Below are 20,289 nucleotides of genomic sequence, written 5' to 3' on the forward strand. Positions count from 1 at the left end.
GGTAGAGTCTAGGAACTTACTTTAATGAAGAATAACTAAGTTCAACAACATGTAGAGTCAAGGAACTGAGTATTGTGAAAAATGAATTAGTTCAACAACAAGTAGAGTCAAAAACAACGTTTGGTGAAGAATATTTTAGTTCAACAACAGTTAAGGTCTAGGAACTAAGTATGGTGAAGAATGAATTAGTTCAACAACAGGTAAGGTCAAGGAACTAAATTTGGTGAAGAATGAATTAATTCAACAACAGGTAGAGTGTAGAACTAAGTTTGGTGACGAATAATTTAGTTCAACAACAGGTAGAGTCTAAGAACTAAGTTTGGTGAAGAATAAATTAATCCAACAACATGTAGAGTCTAGGAACTAAGTTTGGTGAAGAATAACTAAGTTCAATAACATGTAGAGTCTAGGAACTATGTTTGATGAAGAATGAATTAGTTCAACAACAGGTAAGATCAAGGAATTAAGTTTGGTCAAGAATAACTTAGTTCAACAACAGGTAGAGTCTAATAACTAAGTTTGGTGAAGAATAACTAAGTTCAATAACATGTAGAGTCTAGGAACTATGTTTGATGAAGAATGAATTAGTTCAACAACAGGTAGAGTCTAGGAACTAAATATCGTGAAAATTGAATTAGTTCAACAACAGGAAGAGTCTAAAATTACGTTTGGTGAAGAAAGAATTAGTTCAACAACAGGTAGAATCGAGGAACAAAGTATGGTGAAAAATGAATTAGTTCAACAACAGGTAGAGTCTAAAACTACGTTTGGTGAAGAATAACTTAGTTCAACAACAGGTAAGGTCTAGGACTTAAGTTTGGTAAAGAATGAATTAGATCAACAACAGGTAGAGTCTGAAACTACGTTTGGTGAAGAATGGATTAGTTCAACACCATGTAAAGTCTAGGAACTACGTTTAATGAAGAATAAATTAGCTCAACAACAGGTAGAGTCTAGGAACAAAGTATGGTGAAAAATAACTTAGTTCAACAATAAGTAAAATCTTATAATTAAGTATGGTGAAGAATGAATTGGTTCAACAATAAGTAAAATCTTATAATTAAGTATGGTGAAGAATGAATTAGTTCAACAACAGGTAGAGTCTAAAACTATGTTAGGTGAAGAATAACTAAATTCAATAACAGGTAGAGTCTAGAAATTAATTTTGGTGAAAAATGAAATAGTTCGACAACAGGTTGTGTCTAGGAACTAAGTATGGTGAAAAATGAATTAGTTCAACAACAGGTAGAGTCTAGAACTAAATTTGGTGAAGAATAACTTAGTTCAACAATAAGTAAAATCTTATAATTAAGTATGGTGAAGAATGAATTAGTTCAACAACAGGTAGAGTCTAAAACTATGTTAGGTGAAGAATAACTAAATTCAATACAGGTAGAGTCTAGAAATTAATTTTGATGAAGAATGACTATGTTCAACAACAGGTAATGTCTAGGAACTAAGTTTGGTGAAGAATGAATTAGTTCAACAACAGGTAGAGTCTAGAACTAAGTTTGGTGATGAATAACTTCGTTCAACAACAGGTAGAGTCGAAGAACTATGTTTGATGAATAATAAATAAGTTCAACAACTGGTAGAGTCTAGGAACTAACTTTAATGAAGAATAACTAAGTTCAACAACATGTAGAGTCAAGGAACTGAGTATTGTGAAAAATGAATTAGTTCAACAACAAGTAGAGTCAAAAACAACGTTTGGTGAAGAATATTTTAGTTCAACAACAGTTAAGGTCTAGGAACTAAGTATGGTGAAGAATGAATTAGTTCAACAACAGGTAAGGTCAAGGAACTAAATTTGGTGAAGAATGAATTAATTCAACAACAGGTAGAGTGTAGAACTAAGTTTGGTGACGAATAATTTAGTTCAACAACAGGTAGAGTCTAAGAACTAAGTTTGGTGAAGAATAAATTAATCCAACAACATGTAGAGTCTAGAAACTAAGTTTGATGAAGAATGAATTAGTTCAACAACAGGTAGAGTCTAGGAACTAAATATCGTGAAAAATGAGTTAGTTCAACAACAGGTAGAGTCTAAAACTACGTTTGGTGAAGAATAACTTCGTTCAACAACAGGTAGAGTCAAAAACAACGTTTGGTGAAGAATGAATTAGTTCAACAACAGGTAGAGTGTAGAACTAAGTTTGGTGACGAATAATTTAGTTCAACAACAGGTAGAGTCTAAGAACTAAGTTTGGTGAAGAATAACTAAGTTCAATAACATGTAGAGTCTAGGAACTAAATATCGTATAAAATGAATTAGTTCAACAACAGGTAGAGTCTAAAACTACGTTTGGTGAACAATGAATTAGTTCAACAACAGATAGAGTCTAGGAAAAAGTATGGTGAAAAATGAATTAGTTAAACAAGAGGTAGAGTCTAAAACTACGATTGGTGAAGAATAACTTAGTTCAACAACAGGTAGAGTCTTGGAACTAAGTTTGGTGAAGAATGAATTCGTTCAACAACAGGTAGAGTCTAGGAACTAAGGATGGTGAAGAATGAATTAGTTCAACAATAAGTAAAATCTTGCAATTAAGTTTGGTGAAGAATGAATTAGTTCAACAATAGGTAAAGTCTTACAATTAAGTTTGGTGAAGAATGAATTAGTTCAACAACAGGTAAAGCTTTAGAACTAAGTTTGAGGAGGAATAACTTAGTTCCACAATTGGTAGAGCCTTAGAACTAAGTTTAATGAAGAATGAATCAGTTTTTAGATCAAAAACAGTAACACTCTCATCCGTAACGTGCTAACAAATTACATGTCCTGTGTCACTAATCTCATGGCATTTCTCGTGTAATTAGATCATTAATATCAATTAGAAATAAACTTTGTAGCTTTAAAAAAATGTTATATTGTTTTTAGTTTATTCCATAGAGAATATATTATTAAAACTTTTAAGTATAAGAAGACAAATAATATACCTTTTATACAAATATCTATCATCAGTAAATAATATATCATGGTATTATATCGGAACTAAATGCGAATTATACTTATGGTTATAACGTGTTATGACACTTCAAGGAAATTCTTTGACTCTGAAGTATTTTCGAATCAATGGTTGCAGACTGAACAAGGTGGGAAAAATAACAATATTTCAACAATCATGTTGCACTATATGCATACAGTTTCAAATGTATTATTCCTGACAATTGACGAGCCAGAGCCATCATCATGGATTGGTAAACGGCTAGAGAGGATAACGTGAATGATAGCAGAGATAAGTAGGCCAAAATACCCACAACTGTAGTAGTAACTAAAACAGTGTAGAGATTACAGTTACGCTATATAACTATGTCAACAAAATTCAATAAATGGGTGAGAAAAGGATCTTAACTTGTGTTAAAAGACAGTGAACTGCAAGAGAGAGAGAAAAGCAGTAATGGAAGAGACAAACTGAGATAGAAGGAAATGAAGGAAAGAGGAGAGAATGAAATAGAAATAATAAGAGCGAAAAGAGATAAAGAAGAGAAAGAATAATAATAAGAGTACAAACAGATATTGAAAAGCTCTAACAACACAATAAACCATGATTGATCGGTGCACGACTAATGGTGACCTCAAGTTAGCAAACAGATAAACAATACCAATAGTAATGGTGACATATGGCAAGATCAAGACCTGCCAACAAATCATAATATGCCAAGATGTTAAGGCTGTGTTTGAGACAAGAAAGTAAAGGTTCTACGAGACAGTGGGTGCGGCAGAGCAATAGTAACAACTAGTCTGGTATTCGAGAGTCACATGACAGGCAAGGCATGCCTGTGTGTGTGAATTGATGAGACAGTGAGAAAGTTTCCCAGAGCAAAAATAAATGTGGACACTCTATACCTTTAGGAAATGTGTATCAAGGAACCAGTAAATGATTTGGTGACAGGAAACATACCAGGTAATACGATGAAGTAACTAAACTGAAAGTAGATTATTTGAAAATACGAGGCCTGTTAAAAAAAAAATACGTGGACTGTTTGAATTGCGCGGCTCCAGTTGGTTCCAGGGAAATCCGCTTGGTGTCGCTAGGTTTGCACAGATCAGCTGATTACGACGCTATTTCCCGATTGCAGATATCTTCATTTGTGTATTAGCTACGCGGTTTTAAGTGAAGTGCGATTTTTTCGTTTGGCGGATTTCAGAATGAATGACCTGAAGGAGCAACGACTTGCTGTGAAATTTTGTGTTAAACTTGGAAAATCTGCGACTGAAACTTTTGCTATGCTTAACACGGATTACGGTGATGTTGCTATGAAGCGTACGGCATGTTTCAAGTGGCATGAACATTTTAAGTATGGTCGACAGTCCATTGAAGATGATGAGCGTCCTGGACGTCCTTCCACGTCAACTGACGACCCACACGTCGACAAAATCAACACCCTGGTGCGGGCAAATCGACGTCTGACTGTCAGGGAGCTTGCTGAAGAGTGTGGGATATCAATTGGATCTTGCTACGAGATTTTGACCGAAAAATTGAAGATGCACCGCGTTGCTGCGAAATTTGTGCCTCAGAACTCGTGAGTTTTTGGCCAAACACTCGATCACTGTTCTTTCCCACCTCCCCCCCCTACTCACCTGACCTTGCTCCTTGCGATTTGTTTCTTGTTCACCAAACTCAAAAGACCCTTGAAAGGAAGAAGATTTGAGACGATTCCCGAGATTAAGGCAAATGCGACGAAGGAGCTGGAGGACATTACAAAAGAAGCGTACCAGGACTGTTTCAACAAGTGGAAACACCGTTGGGATAAGTGTGTGCGTTGGGGAGGAGAGTACTTTGAAGGGGTCCCAGACCTGTAACTTCTAAATAAAGTACATTTTATTTTATGACGTCAGTCCGCGTATTTTTTGAACAGCCCTCGTAGACCTATGTGCAAAAAGTAGGCCTAGATACGAAAAAGGAGCAGATTTTCTTAGTGCAGGATACAACCATAGTAACTCAACTAAACGTAAGTGAAGTATTCTCGAATAGTTTGGCGACAGTAATAGAGAAAAATAGTTGTCTTATCAACTGAAATTCTAAAGAAATCAAATAGGCCGAAGTGAACTTTTGGCAATAAAAAGAGGTTATTTTTGTTGTTTTGAATTAAGTACGAGGCTACACAATGAGCTATCTGTGGTCTACCTACCACGGGTATCGAAACCCGGTTTTTAGCGTTGTAAGTCCGCAGACATACCGCTGAGCCACTGGGGAGCAAAAAGAAAAAAACAATTAGTTTTTATGATATACTTATGATGATCTATAGTTTAAAATTTTCGTTGTACATAGGTTTATGGCCTAGCGCGTTAAGGCGTGCGCTTCGTAATCTGAGGGTCGCGGGTTCGCGCCCGAGTCGCGCCAAACATGCTCGCCCTCCCAGCCGTGGGGGTGTATAATGTGACGGTCAATCCCACTATTCGTTAGTAGAAAGAGTAGCCCAAGAGTTGGCGGTGGGTGGTGATGACTAGCTGCCTTCCCTCTAGTCTTACACTGCTAAATTAGGGACGGCTAGCACAGATAGCCCTCGAGTAGCTTTGTGCGAAATTCCAAAAAAAAACAAAAAAACATAGGTTTAACTAGTTCCGAACGTACACATTATTTTGAAAACAAGTGGAGTGTGTGTTGTTCCTTTATTTTCCGAATTTACCGCCAATAAATCATAAACACCTGCTGTAGAAGAATTATTAGCCAACTATGCATCTTAGCTTGCTATGCATAATATAAAAAAGTAAGATTCCTGAAAGGCACCTTCTCGTGGTGTTAGTTTTGTAAGTTGGTATGAGGAAACCGTTTTAAACACTGGGTCCTGGTATTCCGAGAAGAGCCAGGAACACAATATACAACTTCAAATATGAACCTGAAAAACCCATTAATCCTGGGTGACATTACCTCCTTCTCCCTTTACAGGGGCTACTTTAATAATAATAATACCTCTCTGGCCACTCTGAGTCTGACTACATAGCTTTAAGCCTGTAGGCAGACAAACAAATTCATACTCAATGTGAATTTTACAGAATGAAAAAAATGGTGCACTTTCATGGTGTTCACGTTTTCTAGAAAAAACAAAAATAATATTATTCGACATTAAACGGGTATCAACATTATTTCACACTAAGTAGGTACTAAAATAAGTATTTTTGTCATCAAAATTATCAAGCTATCTTTAGAATTTTTGTAAACTACCATGCAAGTCTTTTCACATGTTATTCGACTACAAAGGTGTACTTTACGCAAGAACATTAGAATAGAACTAATAGATTTATGCATCGAGTTGTCAGAAATACAGCAGCTAGTTTTGAATTTACTTTATTTTTAAATAAAAGACAAACAATAGAAATTATTTTTTTTTTAAATAGGTATTTCCAATCAAACATTTTAATTCTACAATATTATTTTTGTTTATTTCGAAATTGAGCACCTCTTTAAATTTCTTTTTATTATTTAAAACACCCCTGGACGAAATGCGCATGCGCCAAAGAAAAATGTAGAAATGTTTCAACTACAGTGAGACCCCTATAAAGCAGCCACCTTCGGAACTGACACAAACAGGCCTGATTGGAAGGGTTCCACTGTACATAATTAGGGATTATGTAAACAAAAAAAGGGACTCTGATTGAATGACCGCTTTCAAGGGGTGACCGAATCTGAGGGGTGGCCGCTTAAAGGGATTCCACTGTAACTTGAAATAATTTTTTGTGAACAATGTTTGAAGAAAACATAAAATGCGCTATTAATTGCAGCGGGTAAACATAAAATCATTATTATTAGAAGTTTTATAAATTCATACTAATAATAAATATATTTTTTATCCCAAATTGACTCGCAGTTCCATACAATTCTAGAAAAAAAAACATCTTATTTTTAAAAACGTTTGTAAATCAAAACTACATTATTTAAGATTTCAAATCCCAGTTTTGTTACTTTTGGTCCCTATACACTGGGTCCGGCATGGCCAGATGGTTAAGGTACTCGACTCGTCATCTGAGAGTCACGTCATCGAATTACCGTTACATGCTCGCCCTTTCAGCCGTGGGGGCATTATAATATGACTCTCAATCCCACTATTCGTTGGTAAGAGTAGAACAAGAGTTGGCGGTGGGTGGTGATGGTTAGCTGCCTTCCCTCTAGTCTTACACTGCAAAATTAACGACGTCTAGCGCTGAAAACCCTCGTGTATAACCCTGAATACGTTTGGCAGAAAATATTTAATTGTATCAAAATATATTACTAAAAGAGACTTACATTTACAACTTTAATGGTTTGTGTTTGTTAAAATGGATTCAAAAGCATAAAAACTGAACTTCTTCCCAAAACCCCTCAAATTAAAAGCACAATGAGTCAACTAAAAATAAAGTATTACAGAAACTTTGACAGCACAATCTAAGTATCTTTTCCCTCTTCTTCACAGCCATTTACACTCTCATCTTCATCATCAACTGCACTAAAGTTATCATATCGTTTATTTTTACTTTTTCTACACTCAAAACAGTTTAATACATCAGAACTCTTCATACTGTTTACTGCATAACTTCAACAAAGTAAAATGCATGACCTCTAAAGGAGCTATGCGAAAGAGTAAGGTGCTGCAATCTTACTGGTCCAACCGATCATCAGTTGGACGCCATCTGGTTTTTATCAAAGTAAATCATTTAAATTGATATATCTTTGTGTTTAAAAGAGACCAATGATCCACATCAAGCATTTATTGTGGGAGGTAAAATATAATAAACCGATTTATATGTTTTTATTTATACATTGTTCTATATATATATATATCATAATTGGAAAAAAAAAACGCAATTTAGCAAACTTCTTGAGAAACAACACCGGATACTTGTTCTAATCTTCCATCCATTAACCGGGAGAAACGTAATGTTTGGTATAGGGACGAGACACGATCTCCAGATGAAAGCTTGAAAATTAGTTCGTAGTAGATAGTGCAGAAAGTAGCCACTAGAGGGCAGTTGATGGCAGTAGATTTCTTTTCACATAAAACATATATCGCAAATCCTGTCACATTCTTTACAAATTCTTCATTCGTACAGTCTACGTAAGAAATTTTCCAGGGCTGTTTGAATGTCATCCAAAACTTCAAGACTTAATCCAAGCTGTTTGAATGTTATTTCAAATATTTCACTAGCTTTCGCGATGTTGAGCGTAGAAAACTACCCTTTGCCTGCAAATGCACGAACTGTATCACATCAGTGAATACCCGAAGTTCTAACAATCGACATACCCTCTGACAGATCGTATTTCTCTTGCGGATGTCAGTATTTGCCATGACTCGAGGGTTTCTTTGTCTTTTTAATCTTCGCGTAAAGCAGTAAGAGGACCATCTGCGCTAGTCATCCCTAATTCATCAGTGAAAGACTAGGGGAAAGGCAGCTAGTCATCATCACCAACCGCCAACTCTTGGGCTACGCTTTTACTAACGAATAGTTGGATTGATTGACACATTATAAAACCCCCACGACTGACAGGACGAGCACGTTTGGTGATACAGGGATTTAAGACCCTGACCCTCAGATTGCGAGTCGAGCGCCCTAACCACCTGACTTCGATGTTTCAAGTTGTTACAAACTTCCAATTCTCAGTCCTGCAGTGTATAATGCAAGCTGGTGTTTGTGATCCATCAGCATTACATATTCTTTATCATCAGGTTTTCACATTGTTATTTTATATTCTACATAACTACGGCCAGAAAACGGATAGTTATAGAATATGTTAAAAAGTGGACTTAAATTTTTCGTAGCTTCTACGACAAGTTTCAACACAAAACAATTGAACAGTGAGTACATTTTTATGCCTATTTCTACAGATGAATCTTGTGACCTGTACTAATAATAAAGTTCAAATATGGTAGAAAAATGAAAACAGAAATGATGTATACGTTCTTCTTCTGTTCCTAGAGCATCTGATGTGGTCTGTAATTTATACATCAGAGTACAATGGAGCGCCGTTAAGCCGTGGTATTTGGGGGGTCAACCTGCTTAACCGCGTCTTAAGTGGTCCGTGGCTTAAACCTTTGTGACTGAAAAGCCGAAGTCGCCAACAGCTCCGCCGAGGAGCCTCATCCGGGCCATTGCGTGATTATTATAATATTAATGTATATACTATTCAGATACAATTGATAAGTGCCGTTTTAACGCAAACGATCAATGCATTGCGATAGTTCGCTTTTCCCTGTAAAATTTCGTCTTCCCGTGTTACATGCGGGCCGCCATGTCAATATGATATGCTCACTATTAATTCAGAAACTGAAGTGATTTCTATTGGGTTTGTGACCAGTATTTATACAATTCCATAAAAATATCGGATTATCAAATTAAAAATAATACTTCAATTATTGATCCCTTTTTTTACGGATTTACCGCGGATTAACTTTAATGTATGGAGAGGTGTGATTCGGTAACAATGGCGGCCTCCATAAAGCTGACATAGAGAGCGGATAAGGTAGATTAACGGTCGATTTCTATTGTAATATGTTTTATTTATTTCCCAAATTAAAGCAAATCCTTTTTAAATATCCCCTTGAAGTAAAAAAGACACGGAGAGTGTTAGAAACTTTAAAAAGCCAGGTAATAGATTTAATACATCAAAAATTTTGGGACAAGACTTGCTACAGCGGCTTAAGCGATTTCGCGGTTTACTGGTACGTGGCTTAATGGCGCTCCACTGTAGTTCTAAAGACCATCCAACTAAGTCTGTAATTTATACATTAGACTAGTTTTAAGGACCATCCAACTAAATCTGTAATTTATACATTAGACTAGTTCTAAGGACCATCCAACTCAATCCGTAATTTATGGATCAGAGTAGTTCTAAGGACCATCCAACTAAATCTGTAATTTATGGATCAGAGTAGTTCTAAAAACCATCCAACTTAATCTGTAATTTATGGATCAGAGTAATTCTAAAAACCATCCAACTTAATCTGTAATTTATGGATCAGAGTAGTTCTAAAAACCATCCAACTTAATCTGTAACTTATGGATCAGAGTAATTCTAACATTTTTCACGATAAAAGTATCAACTTTGTTTCATTCTAAACATAAACTTACATGGTAAACATGGTTTTCCTTGTTTTTTTAAGTTCCAAGATCGTTCATTTTTCCTCATTTCAATTCAATAACCTTCTGCTGCCGACTATATGATTAGTAATTTTGCAGAATATCTAAGAGATTTATAAGAGGCCTTTCACGAGCCAGTAGGAGACGTTATTAACTTAAATAATAAACCGATCCAATCCGTGTTTTTTTTTAAATCTGAAAAATGTTTTGGGGCATTTTTAACTTTATTACTTTTGTTTTCCCACTCGGTATTCTCATCAAGTTTGAGAGAAGATAAAGTCATATTAGTTTTGTCATATGTCTCTTTTAGCTTCTGTTATAAATTAAGTTTATTTTATTATAACCTAATTAGACTATTAATATTTTATTACTGATTGCACTATTTCATTATTCATTTAATTCGCTATTTTTCTACCTTCAAAAACACTTTTTGTATCTTGGCCATAGATAAACAATAGCACTTGTCACAGTAATTTATCTCAGGTGTTAACCTATTCTAAAGTTATTCTGTCAGGCCCGTTTAATGTAATTTACTTCATAAGTAAGAGTTGTTAGAGAGAACTATAAAAAGTTTTATTTATAATGGATGACATCGCGCCTTACAAGTACGGGGTTTGTTTGTTTGTTTTGAATTTTGCGCAAAGCTACACGGGGTCTATCTGCTCTAGCCGTCCCTAATATAGCAGTGTAAGACTAGAGGGAAGTCAGCTGGTCATCATCACCCACCGCCAACTCATGAGCTACTCTTTTATCAACGAATAGTCAGATTGACCATCACATTATAACCCCCACACGGCTGAAAGAGCGAGCATGTTTGGTATGACAGAGATTCGAACCTAAGGCCCTCGGGATTACGAGTCGCGTATCTTAACCACCTGGCCATGCCGGACCTAATTAGAGTGGACAATCAACATGTATAGCTTTTCTATATATTGCTATTTTGTAACTTATATTTTATTATTCCTGATGTAACATATCATTAGCAGTATTTGCTTAAATGTTTGTTGACTTGATAACAATATCTTATGTATTTATTATCTACGGTATTATGTTGTCTTGGAAATAAACTGGCAAGTATTTCTTATAATAATAGTATGCTGACTTGGCAACACTATAATATGGTCGATGCCATTATTCGCTGAAAAAAAGAATAGCCCAAGAACTGATGGCGAGTAGCGATGACTAGCTGCCTTCCCTTTATAGTCTTTCAATGCTAAATTAGGGACGACTAACACAGACAATTCTCGTTTAGCTTTGCGCGATATTCAAAACAAATTGCTATGAAATAAGTTTCATTCAAGGACCTAAAGAATAAACAAAAATTAATTTGGGTTAATTTTAGGCATAGAGATGTTAAAATTCAAAACTATCGCAGATACCAAAGGACCGAGACAGCTTGTTAATAACTACTTTTTTTTTTTTCTAGATTTTCAACAAGACTATTTTTATATAACTCAGAGTGCACAAGCAAAATTCTAATTCAAAAAATAAGTATTGAACTAAGCCTACCGTGGAAGAAAAACAGAAAATTCAACGTTAATTCGTTTTGCTCCGTATTCTGACCATTGTTTCTTTGTTCATATTGTTTTGTTTTCTGCGAGCACATTAAAATTACCACTACCTTCCTTTGCTTGTTTTTAAGCGCGATGCTACACAATCTGCTACACGTTCTGTGCCAACTACAGGTATCAAACCCTGATATTCAGTTTTATAAGTTATAGTGTACAACTAAGTCATCTTGTGTTACTCGACTTTGTTAAAAATATAGAGTGTTCCAAAATTACTACGTAAAACCTTAGTGACTCAGCAGTAAGCTAACAACGCTAAATATCTTGTTTCGATATCCGTGGTGGGCAGAAAAAAATAACTTATTGTAATTGTGTAGCTTAGCAACATATAAAGGCATTGGCATGGCCAAATGGTTAAGGCACTCGACTCGTAATCGCGGGTTCGAATTCCCGTCACACCAAATATGCTCGCTCTTTCAGCTGTGAGGGCGTTATAATACGACGGTCAATCCTATTATTCGTTGGTAAAAGAGTAGCCCAAGAGTTGACGGTGGATGGTGATGACTAGCTGCCTCCCATCTAGATTTACACTGCTAAATTTGGGAAGGCTGGCGCAGATAGCTCTCGTGTCGCTTTACGCGAAATTAAAAAAAACAAACAAACAAATAAAACTACAATTTCCGAAAATTTCTTCTTACGTGAGTTCACATGCACGGAGTACGACCAGAGATATATTAAATCACTAGAGGGATCTGCAATCGGCTGAGATAACACTGTGACGCTAAATTTGCAACACCAGACGATTCTAGCAAAGGTCCATTTCTTCTTGTTAAGGAAATTTGTCGCCATCTTGTGTGAGGTAATAAAATTATTTCAGGTTTTATTTTATTTATTTTTCTCTGTTTTAGACAATGTTGCACACAACTTAAATAATAACGTATTTCGAAAGGCGTAGGTTAATATTATTTTCTTTAATATTAATAACGAAAACACTCAAGCCCATACACTGTATCCAAATGAAATGTTAGTTAACTTTTAATATATTAAAAACAAGGAAAAAAAATAGAAGAAGATGAGATGAAGACACATAAAACAAAACTCTTTTGCTCAAGCTAATATTCATTAATAAAAGTATTTTCGTGAGGGAGACATCTGACGGCGAGAATAAAATTTAAATGTAATTTTTCAAGTAAATTTTCGAAACAAGATATCATATATACATACATATATCATAATTCGTTGAATGTTTAAGTACTCAAACAAACATTGAGAAAGATTACAGTGAACAGTTAACAGACCTACATGTGCAGACATCTGTTTTATAATTAATCAATCAATTACCTCTCTCCTAATTAACGAATCAGTCAACTGTCTTATTTTGAAATTAATACGTTAGCCATCTTTCTTATAATCAATCAGTAAGTAATATCTCTTACGATTAGCCAATCGACCATCGCTCTCACAGTTAACCAATCAGGCATCTCTTATAATTTATTAATAAACATTAACCCTCAACTATAAATAGTGCTTTGTCTTGTGGTAAGGATTGAGCAAACACTCTATACTGACAAGTAAAGAACATCAAACTGTTCTCATTTAGAACCATGGGTTCCATAAAGCAGAAAACAAATGTAAAGATGTCTTCTGTAAGAGAAAACAAACAAGGGTAAACGTCTTGTATAACAGACAACAAAGTTAAAAGTATCTCGTGTAAAAGAAAGGAAACACGGATAAAGATGTCCTATAAAAGTCAGAAAACAAAGGAACAGGTGTCTTTTGTAAGACAAACAACAAAGATAAAGGTGTCTCGTATAAAGAAGTAAAACAACAATAAAGGTAGCTTGATTGATTGATTGTTTAGAATTAAGCCTAAAGCTACACGATGGACTGTCTGTGCTCTGTCCACCAAGGATATTGAAACGAATGTAAGCCTGCAGACATACCGCTGTGCTACTGGGGGTTGGGCAAAAACATTGGTAAAGGTGTCTTGTTTGGAATGGTAAACCTGAATAAAGGTAACTTAAACACATAAAACAAAGGGAGAGTTGTCTTGCAATAAGGCAGAAAACAGATGTAAAGATGTCTTGATTGGAATAGTAAACTTGAATAAAGGTAACTTAAACACATAAAACAATGGGAGAGTTGTCTTGCAATAAGGCAGAAAACAGGGGTAAAGATGTCTTATTTTTAACGTAAACAAAGATAGATTTGTATTGTGTAAAGACATTTTTATCTTAAAGAAATATCCCTTGATTAGAAAGAACTGCAACAAGATAAAACTACGTTACTAAGTTCTACTATCTGATTACACGAATGAATTGTTCGTACATATGAAACTTGTGATTGCTAAACAAATGTACAACACCTATATTTACACTAATCTAATTACACGTGGTTTACAATAGCGCTCCATTCCCGCCAAAACTCTAACTACTCACGGTAACCATGGCAAAATAATAGAACTTTAAAGGGAGCATGATGAAGGTCACATTGATAGGGGAAGCATAATATTGTTGAGCACTAACTCGATTATTGTAGGAAAACGTCACGAACAAAACGTGTTTTTCGTTCTCATCTAAAATGAAGTAAATAGAATACTTTATTTAACGTTATGGTTCAGAACCAGAACTTTATTGTTCTTATTTATCTATTGTAATTTCGAACTTGATTCTTTCTGCTAGTGCAGCAAGATCAGACTCATGGCTGCCATTTTCCTGTGAGGGACGTCTTGGGGGTCGATGGTTACCAAATCCCTCGTCGCTAGTAATGGGACTGGTTGGTATCATATTTTGGTACCAATCTCTGTTTGCTTCTATATTATCCAGAATCTCTCGTGCATCAGGATAAACTAGATCAGCCCAAGTTTCCCACAGTGGATGCACGATGTAGTCAATGAAACCAACCTACGAAATAAAACATATTTTAATTACAAAGAAATAACAAACGACATACCTTGAAAAGTAGCAAAAATACAAATAACGAAACTATAAAAATACAAAGAAAAAGGTTTGATTTTAACACAATGTTAATCATCCGTCATTCTGATATATCTATCGAGTTCTAATTGAATAAATTTATCATAACAATTTCAGATATTCTTACTTAAGTTTTACCATCTTCACACTTATAATTAAAAACCATATAGTAGTGGAAACAGAATCAATGTGTAACAACAAAACCAATATCGAGATGTGGCAATGAAAGCTGCTAACTAAGCCCACATGGTGGCGTGACAAGAAAACCACCAAGTAGCAAAGTCTATATCGAGGTTAGCGTTTGTTTGTTTGGGAATTTCGCACAAAGCTACTCGAGGGCTATCTGTGCTAGCCGTCCCTAATTTAGCAGTGTAAGACTAGAGGGAAGGCAGCTAGTCATCACCACCCACCGCCAACTCTTGGGCTACTCTATTACCAACGAATAGTGGGATTGACCGTCACATTATACACCTCCACGGCTGGAAGGGCGAGCATGTTTAGCGCGACGCGGGCGCGAACCCGCGACCCTCGGATTACGAGTCGCACGCCTTACGCGCTTGGCCATGCCAGGCCTCGAGGTTAGCGACTAAGCCACCAAGTAACAAAGCTCACATATAGATGTGGCAACGAAACTGCCAATTAACAACACCCACATTATCACTAACTACACTAGCTCCCTTTCATCACACGGATGTATAGTATTATAGAGGCTGTTGGAGATTTAGGACTTTGTAAGGTACGTTTTAAATGAATCTACTAAGAAACATTTCGACCGCTACATACCTGCGACTTCTCGACAGTGGCGTTGTATCTATCACACATTGGGCTGATATCCAGATTTTGTTCTCTCTCCTTGTCTCCTTGCTGGAAAAATTCTTCCATTAACAGGTCAACCCATTTTTTGTACGTTTCTAGTGGCTTAGCTGGGGCACTCAAGTCAGCGCAGTGAATCATGTTCTGAAGAACCTGGACAAAAGAAAACAAAATCTGAAATAAGCTCTGAAAGACTGAGAAAAGTCAAAACATGCTGTAAATGTCAATTGAAAGATGGAGGAAAGTCGAAACATGCTGTAAATGTGAATTGAAAGACGGAGGAAAGTCGAAACATGCTATAAATGTGAATTGAAAGATGGAGGAAAGACGAAACATGCTGTAAATGTGAATTGAAGGATGGAGGAAAGTCGAAACATGTTGTAAATGTCAATTGAAAGATGGAGGAAAGACGAAACATGCTGTAAATGTGAATTGAAAGACGGAGGAAAGTCGAAACATGCTGTAAATGTCAATTGAAAGACGGAGGAAAGTCGAAACATGCTGTAAATGTCAATTGAAAGATGGAGGAAAGTCGAAACATGCTGTAAATGTGAATTGAAAGACGGAGGAAAGTCGAAACATGCTATAAATGTGAATTGAAAGATGGAGAAAAGACGAAACATGCTGTAAATGTGAATTGAAAGATGGAGGAAAGTCGAAACATGCTGTAAATGTCAATGAAACCTCGAAAATTGCTATGCAAGTCGAAGAAGACCCGAACAAGTTTAGAAAAGACGAAGAAAACCCAAAGCATATATGATAGTCGAAGAAAAAACGCCAACAAAACCTCGAGATATACTTTTAAAAACTAAAAACCATTAAACATGTTACGAAAGACGAGAGAAACCTGAAACATATTATAATTATAATACCATTTATTTCCAGTTTTTAAAAGCTACTTTGTAAGCTGTTGTAAATTCTAATTTATAACTTCGACTTTCCTTCTACACGAAGTTTCCTTCTAGAGAGCTCCCCGCTAGTACAGCGGTATGTATCCGGATTTACAACGCTAAATCAGGGGTTCGATTTCCCTCGGTGGGCTCAGCAGATAGCCTGATGCGGTTTTACTATAAGAAAATACACACACTTTCTAGACAAACTAACAAGTAAATAAGAGATAAACATGATTCCACAAGATGCGTGGATAAGTATTACGAATAAATTTGTCAATCTAGACCACGTTCATTAGCTAAAGAAAATTATTAACCTTTAATGTTTACTTGTAGTAATCTTTATAACTTAAACAGCAAACTTACAAGTTGGTGAATGGCATACTACAAATTCATCACAATAATATGCTAGTATTAGGCCTAACTAGCTTATTATTTAACCACCTTCATATGAACCACAATCAGATCTACAACCGTAGTCAGACCAACAACTTTAGTCAGATCTATATCAGTAGTCAAATAAACAACCTTAGTCAGATCTATATTTGTAGTCAAATCAACAACCTTAGTAAAATCTACATCTGTAGTCAAATCAACAACCATAGTCAGACCTACATCAGTAGTTAAATCAACAACCTTAGTAAGATCTACATCAGCGGTCAAATCAGCAACCTTAGTCGGATCTACATTTATAGTAAAATCAACAACCTTAGTGAGATCTACATCTCTAGTCAAATCAACAACCGTAGTCAGATCTACATTTGTAGTCAAATCATCATCTTTAGTAAAATCTACATCAGCGGTAAAATTAACAACCTAAGTCAGATCTACATCTGTAGTCAAATCAACAACCTTAGTCAGATCTACATTTGTAGTCAAATCAACAACCTTAGTCAGATCTACATCTGTAGTCAAATGAACAACCTTAGTCAGATCTACATTTGTAGTCAAATCAACAACCTTAGTCAGATCTACATCTGTAGTCAAATCAACAACCGTAGTCAGATCTACATCTGTATCAAATCAACAACCGTAGTCAGATCTACATCTGTAGTCAAATCAACAACCCTAGTCAGATCTACATTTGTAGTCAAATCAACAACCGTAGTCAGATCTACATCTGTAGTCAAATCAACAACCTTAGTCAGATCTACCTTTGTAGTCAAATCAACAACCTTAGTCAGATCTACATTTGTAGTCAAATCAACAACCTTAGTCAGATCTACATCTGTAGTCAAATCAACAACCTTAGTCAGATCTACATCTGTAGTCAAATCAACAACCTTAGTCAGATCTATATCTGTAGTCAAATCAACAACCGTAGTCAGATCTACATCTGTAGTCAAATCAACAACCCTAGTCAGATCTACATTTGTAGTCAAATCAACAACCGTAGTCAGATCTACATCTGTAGTCAAATCAACAACCTTAGTCAGATCTACCTTGTAGTCAAATCAACAACCTTAGTCAGATCTACATTTGTAGTCAAATCAACAACCTTAGTCAGATCTACATCTGTAGTCAAATCAACAACCTTAGTCAGATCTACATCTGTAGTCAAATCAACAACCTTAGTCAGATCTACATTTGTAGTCAAATCAACAACCTTAGTGAGATCTACATCTGTAGTCAAATCAACAACCGTAGTCAGATCTACATCTGTAGTCAAATCAACAACCCTAGTCAGATCTACATTTGTAGTCAAATCAACAACCGTAGTCAGATCTACATCTGTAGTCAAATCAACAACCTTAGTCAGATGGCCATGGCCAAGCGTGTTAAGGCGTGCGACTCGTAATCTGAGGGTCGCGGGTTCACATCGCCGTCGCGCCAAACATGCTCGCCCTTTCAGCCGTGGAGGCGTTTTAACGTGACGGTCGATCCCAATATTCGTTGGTAAAAGAGGAGCCCAAGAGTTGGCGGTGGGTGGTCATGACTAGCTGCCTTCTCTCTAGTCTTACACTACTAAATTAGGGACGGCTAGCACAGATAGCCCTCGAGTAGCTTTGTGCGAAATTCAAAAACAAATAAACAAACAATTTCCCGGAAACTGATTTGTAACAAAGACTCTGAAAAGTACCCTGAAGAAAAGGGTACTTAACAAGATAATTAACACTTACTTGTATTCTCTCCGTGTAGTTATCCAACAGAAGTACCCCTGACCCAGCCACCTTCTTTGTTTCTACCATGGTCTTCAAGTCTGCTAATAAACTCATGTGCTTCGACATGTCTGTTGCTCTGACCTACAGTCGTAGACAGTGAATCATGTCTGTTTAGAAATATCAAAGACAACCACTATATATAGTGTGTAACTATGTATAAACCTTTATAATGTATGTACACATAAGTAGAATATAAGCGCGTATAAATATTTATAGTTAATATACACGTAAGAAACAACATAGTGTGTCACCACATATAAACTTTATTGTTTATATACACATACGAAACAATAGTGTATCATCACATATAAACGTTTTTGTTTACATACACATACGAAACAATAGTGTATCACCACATATAAACCTTATTGTTTATATACACGTACGAAACAGTATAGCGTGTGAGAAACGCATCTTATTTTAAAACTGCAGAAGTGAACCCTGAAATTTCATTAAAAAAAATAACAACCAATTTTGTTAAACCAACAAGTCTTATTTCATGTGATTTATCTTATTGTTAACTAACTATGTTCTGTAAATCAAATATAATATGAGGAAAACAAAACACACGCGACGAACAACTACACATTACAAATTCTTACCATATCAGTAACAAACTACACAGTACAGATTCTTACCATATCAGTAACAAACTACACATTACAGATTCTTACCATATCAGTAACAAACTAAACAGTACAGATTCTTATCATATCAGTAACAAACTACACAGTACAGATTCTTGCCATATCAGTAACAAACTACACAGTACAGATTCTTTCCATATCAGTAACAAACTACACAGTACAGATTCTTACCATATCAGTAACAAACTACACAATACAGATTCTTACCATATCAGTAACAAACTACAGAGTACAGATTATAACCATATCAGTAACAAACTACACAGTACAGATTCTTACCATATCAGTAACAAACTACACAGTACAGATTCTTACCATATCAGTAACAAACTACACATTACAGATTCTTACCATATCAGTAACAAACTAAACAGTACAGATTCTTATCATATCAGGAACAAACTACACAGTACAGATTCTTACCATATCAGTAACAAACTACACAGTACAGATTCTTACCATACCAGTAACAAACTACACAGTACAGATTCTTACCATATCAGTAACAAACTACACAGTACAGATTATTACCATATCAGTAACAAACTACACAGTACAGATTCTTACCATACCAGTAACAAACTACACAGTACAGATTCTAACCATATCAGTAACAAACTACACACTACAGATTCTTACCATACCAGTAACAAACTACACAGTACAGATTCTAACCATATCAGTAACAAACTACACAGTACAGATTCTTACCATATCAGTAACAAACTACACAGTACAGATTCTTACCATACCAGTAACAAACTACACAGTACAGATTCTTACCATATCAGTAACAAACTACACAGTACAGATTCTAACCATATCAGTAACAAACTACACAGTACAGATTCTTACCATATCAGTAACAAACTAAACAGTACAGATTCTTATCATATCAGTAACAAACTACACAGTACAGATTCTAGCCATATCAGTAACAAACTACACAGTACAGATTCTTACCATATCAGTAACAAACTACACAGTACAGATTCTTACCATATCAGTAACAAACTACACAATACAGATTCTTACCATATCAGTAACAAACTACAGAGTACAGATTATAACCATATCAGTAACAAACTACACAGTACAGATTCTTACCATATCAGTAACAAACTACACAGTACAGATTCTTACCATATCAGTAACAAACTACACATTACAGATTCTTACCATATCAGTAACAAACTACACAATACAGATTCTAACCATATCAGTAACAAACTACACAGTA

General features: G+C 35.6%; 2 protein-coding genes and 1 pseudogene across 6 annotated transcripts in view; 2 read left to right on the forward strand and 1 right to left on the reverse strand.

Annotated features, from left to right (window-relative positions):
- The window catches only part of LOC143245181 (uncharacterized), a 38,624-nt gene extending 26,942 nt beyond the window's left edge, over positions 1-11,682 (forward strand). For both annotated transcript variants that reach the window (XM_076491219.1, XM_076491220.1), the window contains one exon: positions 11,481-11,682. In XM_076491219.1, coding sequence (XP_076347334.1) covers positions 11,481-11,533 — 53 coding nt within the window. In that variant the 3' untranslated portion in view covers positions 11,534-11,682. The remainder of the gene's footprint in view (positions 1-11,480) is intronic.
- Positions 4,129-5,738, forward strand: LOC143245178 (protein GVQW3 pseudogene; annotated as a pseudogene). Its single transcript, XR_013025493.1, has 2 exons — positions 4,129-5,273; positions 5,555-5,738. The product of XR_013025493.1 is annotated as a protein GVQW3 pseudogene (transcript).
- Positions 11,683-14,160: 2,478 nt separating the features above from the next.
- LOC143245180 (3',5'-cyclic-AMP phosphodiesterase-like) overlaps positions 14,161-20,289 on the reverse strand; it is a 45,278-nt gene continuing 39,149 nt past the window's right edge. For 2 of the 3 annotated variants that reach the window (XM_076491215.1, XM_076491216.1), the window contains 3 exons: positions 18,361-18,483; positions 15,321-15,503; positions 14,161-14,465 (listed from right to left, as the gene is read on the reverse strand). In XM_076491215.1, coding sequence (XP_076347330.1) covers positions 14,202-14,465; positions 15,321-15,503; positions 18,361-18,483 — 570 coding nt within the window. In that variant the 3' untranslated portion in view covers positions 14,161-14,201. Of the gene's footprint in view, positions 14,466-15,320; positions 15,504-16,132; positions 16,418-18,360; positions 18,484-20,289 lie in introns of those variants that run through there. The other variant, XM_076491217.1, reaches the window with a different exon arrangement.

This window comes from Tachypleus tridentatus, chromosome 2 (assembly GCF_004210375.1).
Source record: "Tachypleus tridentatus isolate NWPU-2018 chromosome 2, ASM421037v1, whole genome shotgun sequence".
NCBI classification, from domain to species: Eukaryota; Metazoa; Arthropoda; class Merostomata; order Xiphosura; family Limulidae; genus Tachypleus; species Tachypleus tridentatus.